The sequence below is a fragment of the Brachycentrus maculatus genome, unplaced genomic scaffold, assembly GCF_059751285.1.
Source record: "Brachycentrus maculatus isolate JH-2025_06_01 unplaced genomic scaffold, ASM5975128v1 h1tg000439l, whole genome shotgun sequence".
In the NCBI taxonomy this organism is placed as follows: Eukaryota; Metazoa; Arthropoda; class Insecta; order Trichoptera; family Brachycentridae; genus Brachycentrus; species Brachycentrus maculatus.
The window spans coordinates 222,474-235,403 of NW_028281187.1; the positions used below are offsets into that span (position 1 = coordinate 222,474).

General features: G+C 33.1%; 1 protein-coding gene across 1 annotated transcript; it reads left to right on the forward strand.

Annotated features, from left to right (window-relative positions):
* Positions 1–635: 635 nt before the first annotated feature.
* On the forward strand, positions 636–11,657 carry Pdhb (Pyruvate dehydrogenase E1 beta subunit). The gene is made up of 7 exons (XM_088271390.1): positions 636–1,106; positions 3,242–3,395; positions 3,842–4,028; positions 5,766–5,888; positions 7,070–7,171; positions 8,037–8,156; positions 9,050–11,657. Exons 1-7 carry the CDS (start codon positions 895–897, stop codon positions 9,232–9,234), a joined length of 1,083 nt encoding a protein of 360 aa, XP_088127516.1. The 5' UTR covers positions 636–894; the 3' UTR covers positions 9,235–11,657.
* Positions 11,658–12,930: the final 1,273 nt, after the last annotated feature.

Here is a 12,930-nt window from a genome sequence, read left to right on the forward strand (position 1 = left end):
TCTTTTGCCCATCTTTCTTCGGATCGGTGCTCTTGATCGGTGCGTGAACACGTTGTGCTTAAATTCGATCACGCTTAACTGTCGTAGTCGCTTTTATTTTTCTAAACTGGAATGCCGGACAATAAAATTCCGTGTAGCGCACAAGCGCCCTAAATAAATGTGAAGAAATGGTCCGTAGGTCCTAAAATAAACAAAAAAAACGTATTGTTGAAATTATAATCGTGTCGTACCATCTGTTGAATTTTTGTTTTATTAATTTGAAAACAACTTAACTGCTTATTATTTTTGCACCGTTACTACGTAAACCTGCAATAAAATGGTTTAAGTCTCGGATTGTAGTTATCGTAATCGGTCAAAAAATGTATTTTCTCGCTGGTGACAGTAGCAGACACCGTAAGCTTAAATAAAATAAAATAAAATTCTAAATAAACATTTCTCTTTCTTTGTCTTTCTTCTGCAACGTAATAAAGTTAGAATGAGGTAAAATTAATTTACAGGCGTAAAGGATAAAAAGAGATAGAGCGTATTTTATAGCGCGCTATCTTTTTTTTTAAGAGGAAATCGTATTCGAATATCAAGACATGCACAATAAAAGCTTACGAACTATGATAGTAGTAGACGTAGCAGCGCGTAGCAGACTTCACGGTGGTGAAACGTAAATGCGAGTGACTTATTATCGACCTTCATTGAAAAACTGAATAATATTGTCGGCGAATTATTCGTACGTCGGGAGTTGATCTGGAACTCGCAGTTCCACGACGACCGTCCTTTCAGAAGTCAGTAGTCGGTAGACAGTAGCCAGTCGCATCCCGACACTTGCAAATTTCAAATTTAATAGTCTTGCCGCGTCAATCTCCAATATTTTTTCTGTCAACACAAATAGGTTACATCACAATGGTGTCGAATATGTTGCCTAAACCTCTGACGATGGCTGTGAAAACCCTGACGAGCCGAGCCTTTTCCACGACGAGAGTCGTCTCAGCGAAACAACTCACAGTAAGAGATGCCTTGAATTCAGCTATCGATGAAGAAATGGAGAGAGACGAGAGGGTTTTTCTAATCGGTGAAGAAGTTGCCCAATACGATGGAGCGTACAAAGTTTCCAGGTAATTTTGATTCATTACATATCCAGTTACTCGCAACGTCGTCCTTTTCTGTTAAGTTCATTTAAAAATCCAGAGTAAATGGTTTACAAAGTTTTGAGGTTAGGTGGGTATTCGAACGTCACAGTGGACATTAAATTGACAATAATTATCAATTGAATTAGAATTTATTACTCACAGAATTGACTGAACCATGTTTTGTTTGGTTGGTTTATCATTCAGCGTAATTGACAATTTCAATTTGTTTTTTGGATTTATAATGTTTCTGTAATTCGAATAAATAATAAGGCTTGAAAGTACCTCCAAAACACTTTTAAAACTTCTTAAATTACATTCATAGATCTTATTTCTTAATATTTCAGTTTCAAACTAGTCTTTTTATATAAATATTTTCTTTCCCCTGATTGTCCTTAAACTTTTAACACAAAATTAATTTTTAATAATAATAATTCAAACCACAGCTGGATGGTTTCAAGCGTCAACACAGTGAAACCTATATCTATCATTCCTCGAATAATCGTTTTCCCGGATGTGTCGTTTATTTCTTCTATCCCGACTTAATTTCATACTAAACTAAACCCCGCATCGATCGTTTCTCTATTACCATTTACAGCATTTATCCTCGTATTAAGCTGCATATTTGATACATTTTGTCTGTTTTTTTTACATTATTTCCAATTTTCTTATATTCAATGGCAACGTATGGGATAGAAACCATCGAAAGCTTGTGTAACCGATATAGCAGGAGAGGTCGATATTGATGAAAAGTAGCCGCTGCCTGTGCCTGCATTTCCAGAAGCGTGCACACTCTTTGAAAGAAAACTTTCTACAACGCACATTCAATAACCGATGTTGAAAAAAATACTATTTGCAAAGTCGAAAATATACTATTGACTTACGAAAATTAAACAGTTACAAAACAAAATTTGATCAAAAAACTTTATATATTTTCAAATTCTATTCTGGTTTTTTTTATTTTTTTTTAAATAAATTAATTTCCATCTGAAACCTGTATTCTTCTTAGAATTTTAGCCTACGAATGGTTATACAGATTGGGAGGCCGGTATCTTTACTCTGTCGTATCTACTTGCGTATTGACCTCTTAATACCGCATTCATTGTTTTCCCGCATTCATAGTTTATTTTAATAAGTCCCTTTAAAAACGATACATAGAGGTTTCACTGTATATATTCAGTGGATGAGATCGTGAATCACCATCCCTTGGTGTGCTACCTCTACATTTATTGTTATTATTGAATGTAATAATAAGTAAGGTACATAAAAACAATAACAAATAAATCCTTACTTACAAACAAATGGATATATCTTATTCTATTTTCTTTACCATGTGTTCATAAGATCAATAAAAAATGTTTTATTCATATTTCGTTTTAATTTTGCTTTTGCAACAAGCCAGTAATACATTATGTATAGTTTTTCATAATAATAAGTACCTGTTTTAAAGATACTTCTTTCATTTTCTGTTTTACTTACTTATTGTAATGTTTACTATGTATCATATTTTATTTGTTTTTACTATGCTTATTCTGTCTTTTTTCAAAAGTATGTATTACTATTTATCTTTTATTTATTTGTAAAATAAATAAATTTAAAAACTAATGAGATAATGAAATTTTATAATGATATGATAATAGATGATCCACAAAGATTAATCCCGCTATATAAATATAACAGTTTACAAATAAAATTTCAAGTTATTCTTTGTTCTTCTTTGTTAGCTTTTTGTCTTCCGCTGCTGAATATAGGCCTCTTCCGTATCCTTCTTTTTTTTCTATCAATTTCTAGCTCCCACAATGGCTATGTTGTCGGACCATCTTTTTTGAGGACTTCCAACGCATCTTTTATTTTCACATAGTTTCCATCTTTACATTTTCAAGTTATCAACTAACCCAAAATATATTCGCACACTAAGGCATATTTTTTATTGTGATTTTGTGTCCAAGTAATGTTTATCACATTCGACGTTCATTGGTTTTACTGTATTACTTTTTTTTCTGGAGTTTTTACGCTCACCAATATTTTGTATAATTCGCCTTTATACAATATATCCGGAAATATGATTATAAATTCCCGTTCTAGAGAAATATTTAACTTGCGTACTTTGTGTCTGTGGCCAGGGGTTTGTGGAAAAAGTACGGAGACAAGAGAGTGATCGATACGCCTATTACTGAGATGGGATTCACGGGGCTGGCTGTTGGAGCAGCCATGGCCGGACTGAGACCCATCTGCGAATTCATGACCTTCAATTTTGCCATGCAGTCCATTGATCAGGTAACCCCGACTATGAATCATAAATATTTTTTCACAATGTGAAAAATCACGGATTTAATCTGTAAAGTACCTAATTTCCAAGTTGTTTACTTGAAAGTTAGACACCAGGTCGATGAATTTCTCACAATGAAGTGGAATTTATCGATGTGTGTAATTTTTTTATGAATTATATTTGATGATTAAATGAAATGGTCTCTCTCCATTCTTGTAACCAGCCCCTGATGAAGTTAGACACTTCACCGAATTGAGTTGACGATAAGTATATTCAATATTTGATCCTGTCATGGGTCAGAGTTGAAATAGCCCAAGGGACGACAGCTTGTAAGTCTATAGGACTTCCGTATTCCCTCTTCATAATAAATTGCATCATATCTGTTGAGATCTTGCTTGAAATGCTGACAGAGAGATATGTTGTGGTTTGGATTATGAATATGTTTTGTTTTCAGATTATCAATTCTGCCGCCAAGACGTTCTACATGTCCGCGGGGGCGGTGAATGTGCCCATCGTGTTCCGGGGGCCCAACGGCGCGGCGGCCGGCGTGGCGGCCCAGCACTCGCAGTGCTTCGCCGCGTGGTACTCCCACTGCCCCGGCCTGAAGGTCATCGCCCCATACAGCTCCGAGGATGCCAAGGGTCTGTACATATAGATATTTCACCCCATACAAATCATCACCTTTGAATGTATCTTTTTTTCACACAAATTTGCAATGTTCACACATACTAATTCATTATGGACGTGTGGTATTGCAATTACTTTTACGATTACTTCTTTTCATTCCCCCTTAATTCTTTACAGTTGCCACACCCAAAATTCAGCAATTCGTTAATATTGTATTTTTATGATTTTTTTGTTTGCTTAAAATATAGCTTATTCCTCAATCTATATTTTATAATAGTGGAAATATTCTAATATCCTTTTTTAGAGTTAGATGATAAAATAGGGCTTTGTTGGTCTGGTGGTGGGTGGCCTTAATTAGACAAAATATATATGTATTCTGCTTTCCCCATCACCATACGATTGTAAGTGGGAACGCCATGTAAAAATGTATGTTTTGAAGTCATATCTTATTAAATGCATATTTTTCTTCTTTAAAGCTCAGATAAATAATTTATTATTTAAAGTGTGTAATTTACTTACATATCTGTAAGTGTAATAAATAAATAAGGAATGTTTAAAATAATTAATAAATTTGTCATAATTGCGCTGCATGGTATTGTCTCTACTGATCTGAAAAGTGGTGATCAGGTTAATGTTTGGAAAACATTTTCTATATCTGTACATAACTACGTGGCTACCAACAGAATTCTTGATGTTTTGTCAACACATATACGAGGTATTTTAAATAAGTTCATATGTCTAAATCCTTATTTATTTGATGGCCACAGTGAATATCAGGCGATGATTTTATGTGATACAATTTTAAAATTCACTCACAAGATAAAACTTTTTAAATCCTAAATCAATTTAAATTACAATGCATTTTGCAGTCGTGGTATAACCGTTTTAGTGCCAACATTTTCAATAGAACTATTTAGGAGAGCGATTTTAACTATCTAGCAAGAACACTCTTCGGCACTAAAACGGTTAGCATTCATTTACTTTATTCAGAACTATGAGACTGTTAATATTTCCTTTCACAAAAATGATTAGTAAATTGTGGAACAAATAACATTATAACACTATAAAAATACATACACTTTGATCGTATGTTCGCACAATATGTAATCAATGGATTCACATATATGGATCCAACTATAACTTTGTATTTACCTTTGTATGAGGTATTAGGGTGTCTAATAAAAACTATATAATACGTATGTATAATATAAGATGAAAAAAAGAGGAATATTAAGGAGTTTTTGTGTTAGTTATTTTCATTAAGATAGATTTCTGATAATCTTTCCAAAATTTCCGATCTCGTTGCATTATCTATCATCAGCGTAGACAACTTCATTATATTTTTTGGAAACGTCTTAAAAATTCTTTTCCTACTGGCTAAGAACCCATCACGCCGCTTTTCCATCTGTCTTCATAGATTTGCTTCACTTCTTCCACATCCGTGTATCTCGTCATACATGCTTGCGGATTTTTTCCACTTTTAGCCACTTTCAAGGTGCTATTGATCATGCAATATCTTCTTCGGCCTTCTTCAGCTTATTTTCTTATTTTGTTCTACCATTTGTTCATCTTGCATTCACTCTGCACTCCCAAATCACTTAACACTTTTCTGTTTGGACGCCTATAAGTGTTGCGAATTCTAACGAGATTCTCCCAAACAAAATATAACTTGAGGAGCCTCCGATGATCCTTGTTTTTGCTTTGTGTGTTTCTCATTGCATATTAAATTATATTATTTAATCAAATTGCAGGTCTATTGAAGGCGTCTATTAGAGATCCTGATCCCGTGGTGTTTCTGGAAAATGAGATGCTCTACGGAGTGCAGTTCCCCATGTCCGACCAAGCTCTGGACACCAATTTTGTTCTAGATATTGGTAAGCAATTCTTCCATCATTTAATTTGTCGACTAAGAAATCGCACTTCGGTACTATCACTGTTAATCATTTATTTAATACCTTATACATAGAATGTTATCAGATATATGTATTAAGCCGTTATCAGTGTAACATAGATGGTTGGTGTTACTGTATTCCAATTAATGTACATTTACCAGACCATCTTTATTGATGTATCTCGTTTTTTCGTACAATGTTTTAAATTTTCATCCCTCTGCATTTTTTCAATTTCAAAGATATGTAAATAGTTTAAAAACTTTTTGTAGAATGTAGAATCTAATTGTGAAAAATATTGCCTTGTTTCCATGAAGTTTTTTTTAATCCGAATACATACTAGTAAATTTAAAAAAATAATAAAAATTGGTCCATATTCCAAAGACCTTAAACCTTTAACTAAAATATTGTATGTGTAGAATGAACTAATACATGATTTATTATTATTTATATAAATTTAAAAAAATATTATGATTCCACCCAGTTTATGTATTTTTCGCCTTGTGAAATCATTATCAGATTGTGTTTTAAAATGCAATCTATAAAATAAGTTTAGTAATTTAGTAATTTAAAATAAGCCTGTAAAATTGGGTTCTTATACATGTAGTGAGTGTATTTTTGTGAAATGTGTAATATGTCTACAAAATCCTTTATGTGAACGCTATGGAATCAAAAGGTTTATTGTATTATAATCTCTAGGAGTTTATGGCCCCTTGTCGGCATGTCAATTTAGATATTAACAAAAAATTAATGGAATTTACTTACTATATTATTTTTTGTTGAAGTTGTTTATGAAGACTATTCCAGAAATACTAAATGTACTAGTTAAGTTATTAAGTATGCAAATCTGCAGAATGCAGCATTGGTGCCTAGCGACAACATGACGTCCAATGATACAATATGTTCTACATACATGTGTGATACAGATAACGGACTTGCTCAATCACCTACTTAATTTGTTTATCAAACATATCTCAAGTTCAAGTTTAGAGCGTGTTTATAAAACACGCGTCTTATACTACAAGATTTATTGCAACAAAAGAATTTAAACTCTGTTTGTTTTGGGAAAATTGCTTCTCAACTTGAGTTTTCGTTTTAAATTTAGTCCGTTGACAAGTGCAAATTGCATGGAAACTTCTCGTTTATTGATTTTGTTACGTTGCCAGGCAAAGCTAAAGTGGAGAGAGCGGGTAAACACATCACCATCGTAGCTTATGGCAAAGCTGTGGAGACTTCTCTTCTGGCCGCCGACGAATTGGCGGGGAAGGGTGAGTGAAGTTATTGTGTTTACATTTTAGTCTGTATTTGTCTCGCGGTGTCTGGACACTTGCCAGGAAGTTGCATTTTGTTTTTTCTTATTACCTTTTTTTAAATTATATTTAGCCAAACTATAAAAAATAATTTTCTCGGGTGGTGACACTTTTGTTTATTTTCTTTATTTTGATGTCTTATTTTAGTTCTTCAAATAAATTTACTGTTTACTGTCGAGATCTCCTCGAGTCCTTTTATTTATGTTTTAGCAGTGTCCAATGATGCAAACTATTAACAGTAAGAGTATGCAACCCCGAGTGCCCTAGCTGTGCTGCTATTCAGTAAAGAGGCGCTGTCAGTAAAGATATTAACTTTGTGTTACATAAAGAAGTTGTTGTCCGCCTCCGTAGTGCAATGGTCAACATGCTCGGCTACCGTACCGGAGGTCCCGGGTTCGATTCCCAGGAGGGAGAAATCAAATAAATATAAGTGATTTTTTCACTCTAATATTTATTCAATATTACCCTGGACTGGTACCTGAAGCGGACGGCTGATCACCTTTCCTTCATGTGTAAACGATATCGATAACGCTGCGTTTATATGATGCAGTGCCCTATGCACCACCGGGTGCGGATGAGGGTTTGTGAAAAAAGAAGTTAAAGAACTGGTATAATCTAGAGAAGCTTGTGAGTTGTAGCACAGCTCTTGTTAATAACGCTGAATTGACAATAAGAATAATTCATAAATTAGTGTGTGTCATTATTTGATACAGACTAGAAAGTTAATTTATGGACAGGTGTTTGCTGCTAATTTGGAACAGTCATTTAGGTAAATGGAGTAAATATCAGTTTTTTTTTTTAACATTTTTTTTTTGTTTTTTAGGAATCGAATGTGAAATAATAAATCTACGTAGTATCCGACCCTTGGACATGACAACAGTTTTGCAATCTCTTTCCAAAACACATCGTCTTGTCACCGTGGAACAGGGATGGCCATCTTCAGGTCAGTATTATATTAACTTACTGACTAACTAACCATCACGCCGCTTCTCTGCAGGGGTAGGCAGAGAGAATTGAACGCCATACCACTCTGTCTTTGCAAACATTCTTCGCCTCTTCTACATTCATGCATCTCCTCATACATACCCGACGATTATTATGACTCCTGACCCGGCCGCTTTCAAGTATTTGACACACCTGATTGTGCCAGGTTTTCCTCGGTCTTCCTCTGCTGTATATAAAAATAAGTAGAAATGTATGGATAAACCGGTATGAGCTCAAATATAAATTCCAGATAAAATGTGAAGTTTTGAATCCATGCAGGTTTAAATAACAATATAAATATTATTTGTTTTATGTATATGGGGCACCGGATTATTCACCCTATGGATAAAAAGTCAATTTTGTCAAGTGTCAACTTGATATGGAACATGTATATGGAATTCTTAGCATCCCAGGGCTTACGACCTGGCATTTGATCACCCAAATGCCAGGGACCCTCAAACTTCCATATACACGTTTCATATGAAGTTGAGACAATTTCAGTTTTCAATAAGTTCGTACTTGGAGGAATTTTTTTATATCTTTTTTTATTATGGTTACAAAAGTTTTTTTTTAATAATTTTAATTGATTTTCTTAACATTTCTACTCACAATCTTAAAATGAAAAACGCAGTTCTCTCCAATAAAGAGACTGAGCTTTTATGCTTGGAGAGGGACTTGCACTTGTTAGTTATGTTTGTTGGTAATACATTTTTTTTTTAAATTATTTTTTCTTTTTGTGTTTTCTTCTTTTTTTCCTTTCTTAGATTAACAACTGTGAAATTAGTTAATTTATTTTTAAGCATTTTAATGTCTTCTTTTTTTTTAAATTATTTTGATGGTTTCAATTTGTAGGTGTTGGCGCGGAGATCTGCGCTCGCATCATGGAGAATGAGGCGTTCTTCCAGCTGGACTCCCCCGTGTGGCGCGTCACGGGCGCCGACATCCCCATGCCCTACGCCAAGGGGCTGGAGGCCGCCACGCTGCCCACCCCCAACGACGTCTTCGCCGCTGTCACCAAGATACTCAATGTCAAGTGAACGCCGCAACCGTCCACATGTCACACGCACTCCGGTCACCCACGCGACTCACTGTCACACTGTTATTGAGGCTAGAATTATCTTGTGAATTTCTCAAGCAAAAATATCATGTCAGTCACCTTGCATCGATTTATACTTTTGAAATAATTGATTACGGTAAAAGTTTTTTAATTTGATTCTGATCAATGCTAATTAAATATTTCACCCTTAATGTGATATAAAAAGATAGAAAAGTGCAAATATTTTTGTTTTTAAACTATCCAAAATAAAAATATACTTGCATCTCTTTATAATTCATTTAAGTTGGGTTATGGAAAATATAGCCTTATTTTTAATTTGCTAATTTATAACCGTTTTGTAAATTTTGTTCCCTTTAATTTTTAATTTATAAACTTTTGCTGTAAATCATTTTATTGATCAAACTCAAAATTACAATAAAAACCTGTACTTGATTTTTGTGAAAAAAAATCCACCAGAAAATGTACTGAATATAATTCATTAAATAATTCTAGTCTAAATCACAAATAAGAATACAGAATATGATACTTTTTAAATTTCAACATTATTTGGATGCTGATAGCATTTTTCTAGGATACTGTACCGTGTGTTATTTCAGATTTCCTGTATTTTGCACCGCGTTACTGCACCCAGCAGACCAAATGATGGACACTATGATGAAATTTGTAAATTACACACTGCACAATATCGCAGAAAAATGCTATCACTAATTTCAGTGAAGGCCCGTCATACATATAAAATATACCCATAAAACATTTTTTCTCTCAAATATATACCATCATGCCAATGTCAGTGTGATAAATGAATCTTAAAATGTGAAATACGTATTTTTTTTCATTTAGCCATTTCAAATTATAGATTTCATGGATATTAAACTACAGTATAAAGCTGGTTTAGTATACAAAATCAAATTTATATACCAATTCTTAACTTCGAACTTCAATTCCTGATAATTATTTTCAGTATCGCGCATCTGGCATTGGATTGAGGATATGAACCTCTGGTTTCATTTATGTGCCAATTTTTTGACTTTTCTATTAAGATTTGTACTCCATTTGTATGAGGACAATTATTTGACGAAATTGAAGCAGGTGGCGGGAGTTTGTGCAATGGTATTGGTTGGAATGATGGCAATACAGTAAAACCTCATTTCTTTGTTTTCTTATTTTTTTACACTGAAAAATTCTATTCCCATTTTACCTTCATATAAATAAACACAAATTTTCCTTCACCCATGATTACACAACCTTGTTTAAAAAAAAAAGACTGTTAAGGTTCTATATGCACTTAATTGTTATCTTACTTGTTTGAAATATACAAAAATGTAGAAAAAATTCTCCAGTCAATGAAATTGTTAAATCGGGTGAGTGTAATTAATTTTTTTCACTGTCCAATTATATTTGACAGTGAAATTAATGATATTGTTTAATTATATTATTCCATGCATTTTAGATTTCTTCACTTTTACACTTTACTCCATTTTATTCCAACTTTTTCTGAATTTTTTACTAGAGAAATGTAGAAATGAGGTATCACTGTATGCATATTAAGAACACAAAAGGTGCTTTTAGAAAAATCCTGTTTTGATAGACTGTAATGATGTTATACATCGGATGCATTCACTTCACCTTTTAATGCAATATCGGATACAACTAAATTATTTACTAAACACATTTAAATGCCTATTACATGAGTATCATATGATGATACTATAACTGAGGTATTTTTTCTATCAAATCAAATCATTGATAAAGCATTTCGAGTGAATTGAATGCATCCGTATTTGTTATTTAAATGTATTTAGAATGTCGGCTGCCTTTTAATCTCTGCACAATAATAGGTCGTATAACTCACTGCATTAGGATTTGATTAAATATACTTTCGCAGTGAAACAAAACCTGTTTGAGCACAGAGTTACCTGTCAATTAGTATGATATTTGAGCTTTGTAAAGGCGATCAACCCGAATATCAATGTGTAGTAAAATACACTACTTAATGCCTGTGAATTAATATCAGTTTGCAAATATGGTCTACAGTCTTTGAATTCTCCCAATTTTTTTTCTGGATTAGGTTTATATTTTAAAGAAAAACAAGTTTGTCCGTCTTATTTAAGTTTATTTAAAAAAATTACACGACGAGCGACAAGCGCACATTTAGAAATTGAATGTTAATAGTTTAATACTGTATATAAGCAAACTTGATAGTGTATAAACAAAAATATTTGCCGAAACTGTTAGTATTATCAAAGAATTGCGCCGCTCAACTTTGCCTATGTTATGTGTGAATGCAAAGTGGCCTAACCGTACCTAACTTATTCAATACGTACTGCTGTGAAGATGAATGATTATTTATGTAATAAAATGTTGTAAATTAAATTTACACTGTAAATAAAATCTCAGACACAATACTTTTCTTTTATTTATCGTAAAACTAAATCACATTATCATCTGTAACATTTAAAATGAAATATGATAAAGATATTTTCTTTTATTCTGTGCTGTTAGTGGAAGATGCTTACGTTGTCAAACGTATTTGTGTGGAAACACAATTGGAAGATTGATACATTAGAAAGTTGGAGATGGAGATGCATATTGCGCATCCCACAATAGACAGCCAGATGAACAAATGTGTCTATTCTGGGAGACTTAAATATCAAGTTAAGACTGTCAAATTCTTAGTGAATTCTCCAATATTTTCAACATATTCGCCCCACCGAAAATGCCAAATGAGAATGCTAAAACACTGTAGCGAGCGGATAGAGGAATTGACTGGACTGAGGGCAAATAGGCTAATACTTTTGGATCTAAGGTAAGTTTTTTTTTTAAATAGTCGAAACTATCCAATTTTTTTAGTAATAAAAATAAATCCTATTTTGATAGTGACATCTATCTTCGAAAATTGGTAATAATTTATTTTCGGTTGCGATTAAATTATATTAAGCCATTTTTAGTGACTAGTATTTAATTTTGTTCATAGAGTGCGCTATGGTATTCTAATAGGATCGATTCTTTTTTGCGATAGGGCGATAATTTTTCATCATTCAACCCTCAAGAGTGTAATAGGAAAATATTTCGCGTATATTTACGAAGGCCGTGGTGTCAAATCATAACCAATTGCAAAAGCGTCATCAAAAATATAGTCAATCTAAGCATCTATACATATTTTTAAACTAACAAATTAACTGTCAGATAAAAACGTTGTTGTGACGTTTCGTACGCAAAATATATTTTTCAATACCTAAGAAATTGTTTTATTTCAAAGTATGACGGTGGTTTTAATAAAAATAAAATAATCCTCTTACCGTACAATTATTTCACAAATGTTTAGTCGACATTCGTTTAAATAGTCAATATGATTCATTTTCAAATAGATGTGGAAAGATCCGGATCCATTTAGAAGATTCACATTAGTGAATCTGAATCATCGAACTGATCCAGTTATTAAGATCGAATCAACCTAACGATGATCATTCGATCATTTTGTCATTCGTTCATTTCGAAGGTCGACAACAAATGCATATAACTAAAATCTAAATCAATAAATTCGTGATTTGCGAGTGTTTTTGCCTAAAATTTTCACTCATGAATTACATGAAATTATAGTAACTTTAAACATAAAGAGTAAATCCACTCACGAGTAGGCATAGGCTATAAAACTTAAAAAGGTGAAGCCTGAGTA

Coding starts and splice junctions, on each gene's coding strand:
- Pdhb (XM_088271390.1), top strand. CDS start 895: ATGGTGTCGAATATGTTGCCTAAACCTCTGACGATGGCTGTGAAAACC. Junction 4,029..5,765: donor CAGCTCCGAGGATGCCAAGG/GTCTGTACATAT, acceptor ATCAAATTGCAG/GTCTATTGAAGGCGTCTATT. Junction 5,889..7,069: donor CAATTTTGTTCTAGATATTG/GTAAGCAATTCT, acceptor TTACGTTGCCAG/GCAAAGCTAAAGTGGAGAGA.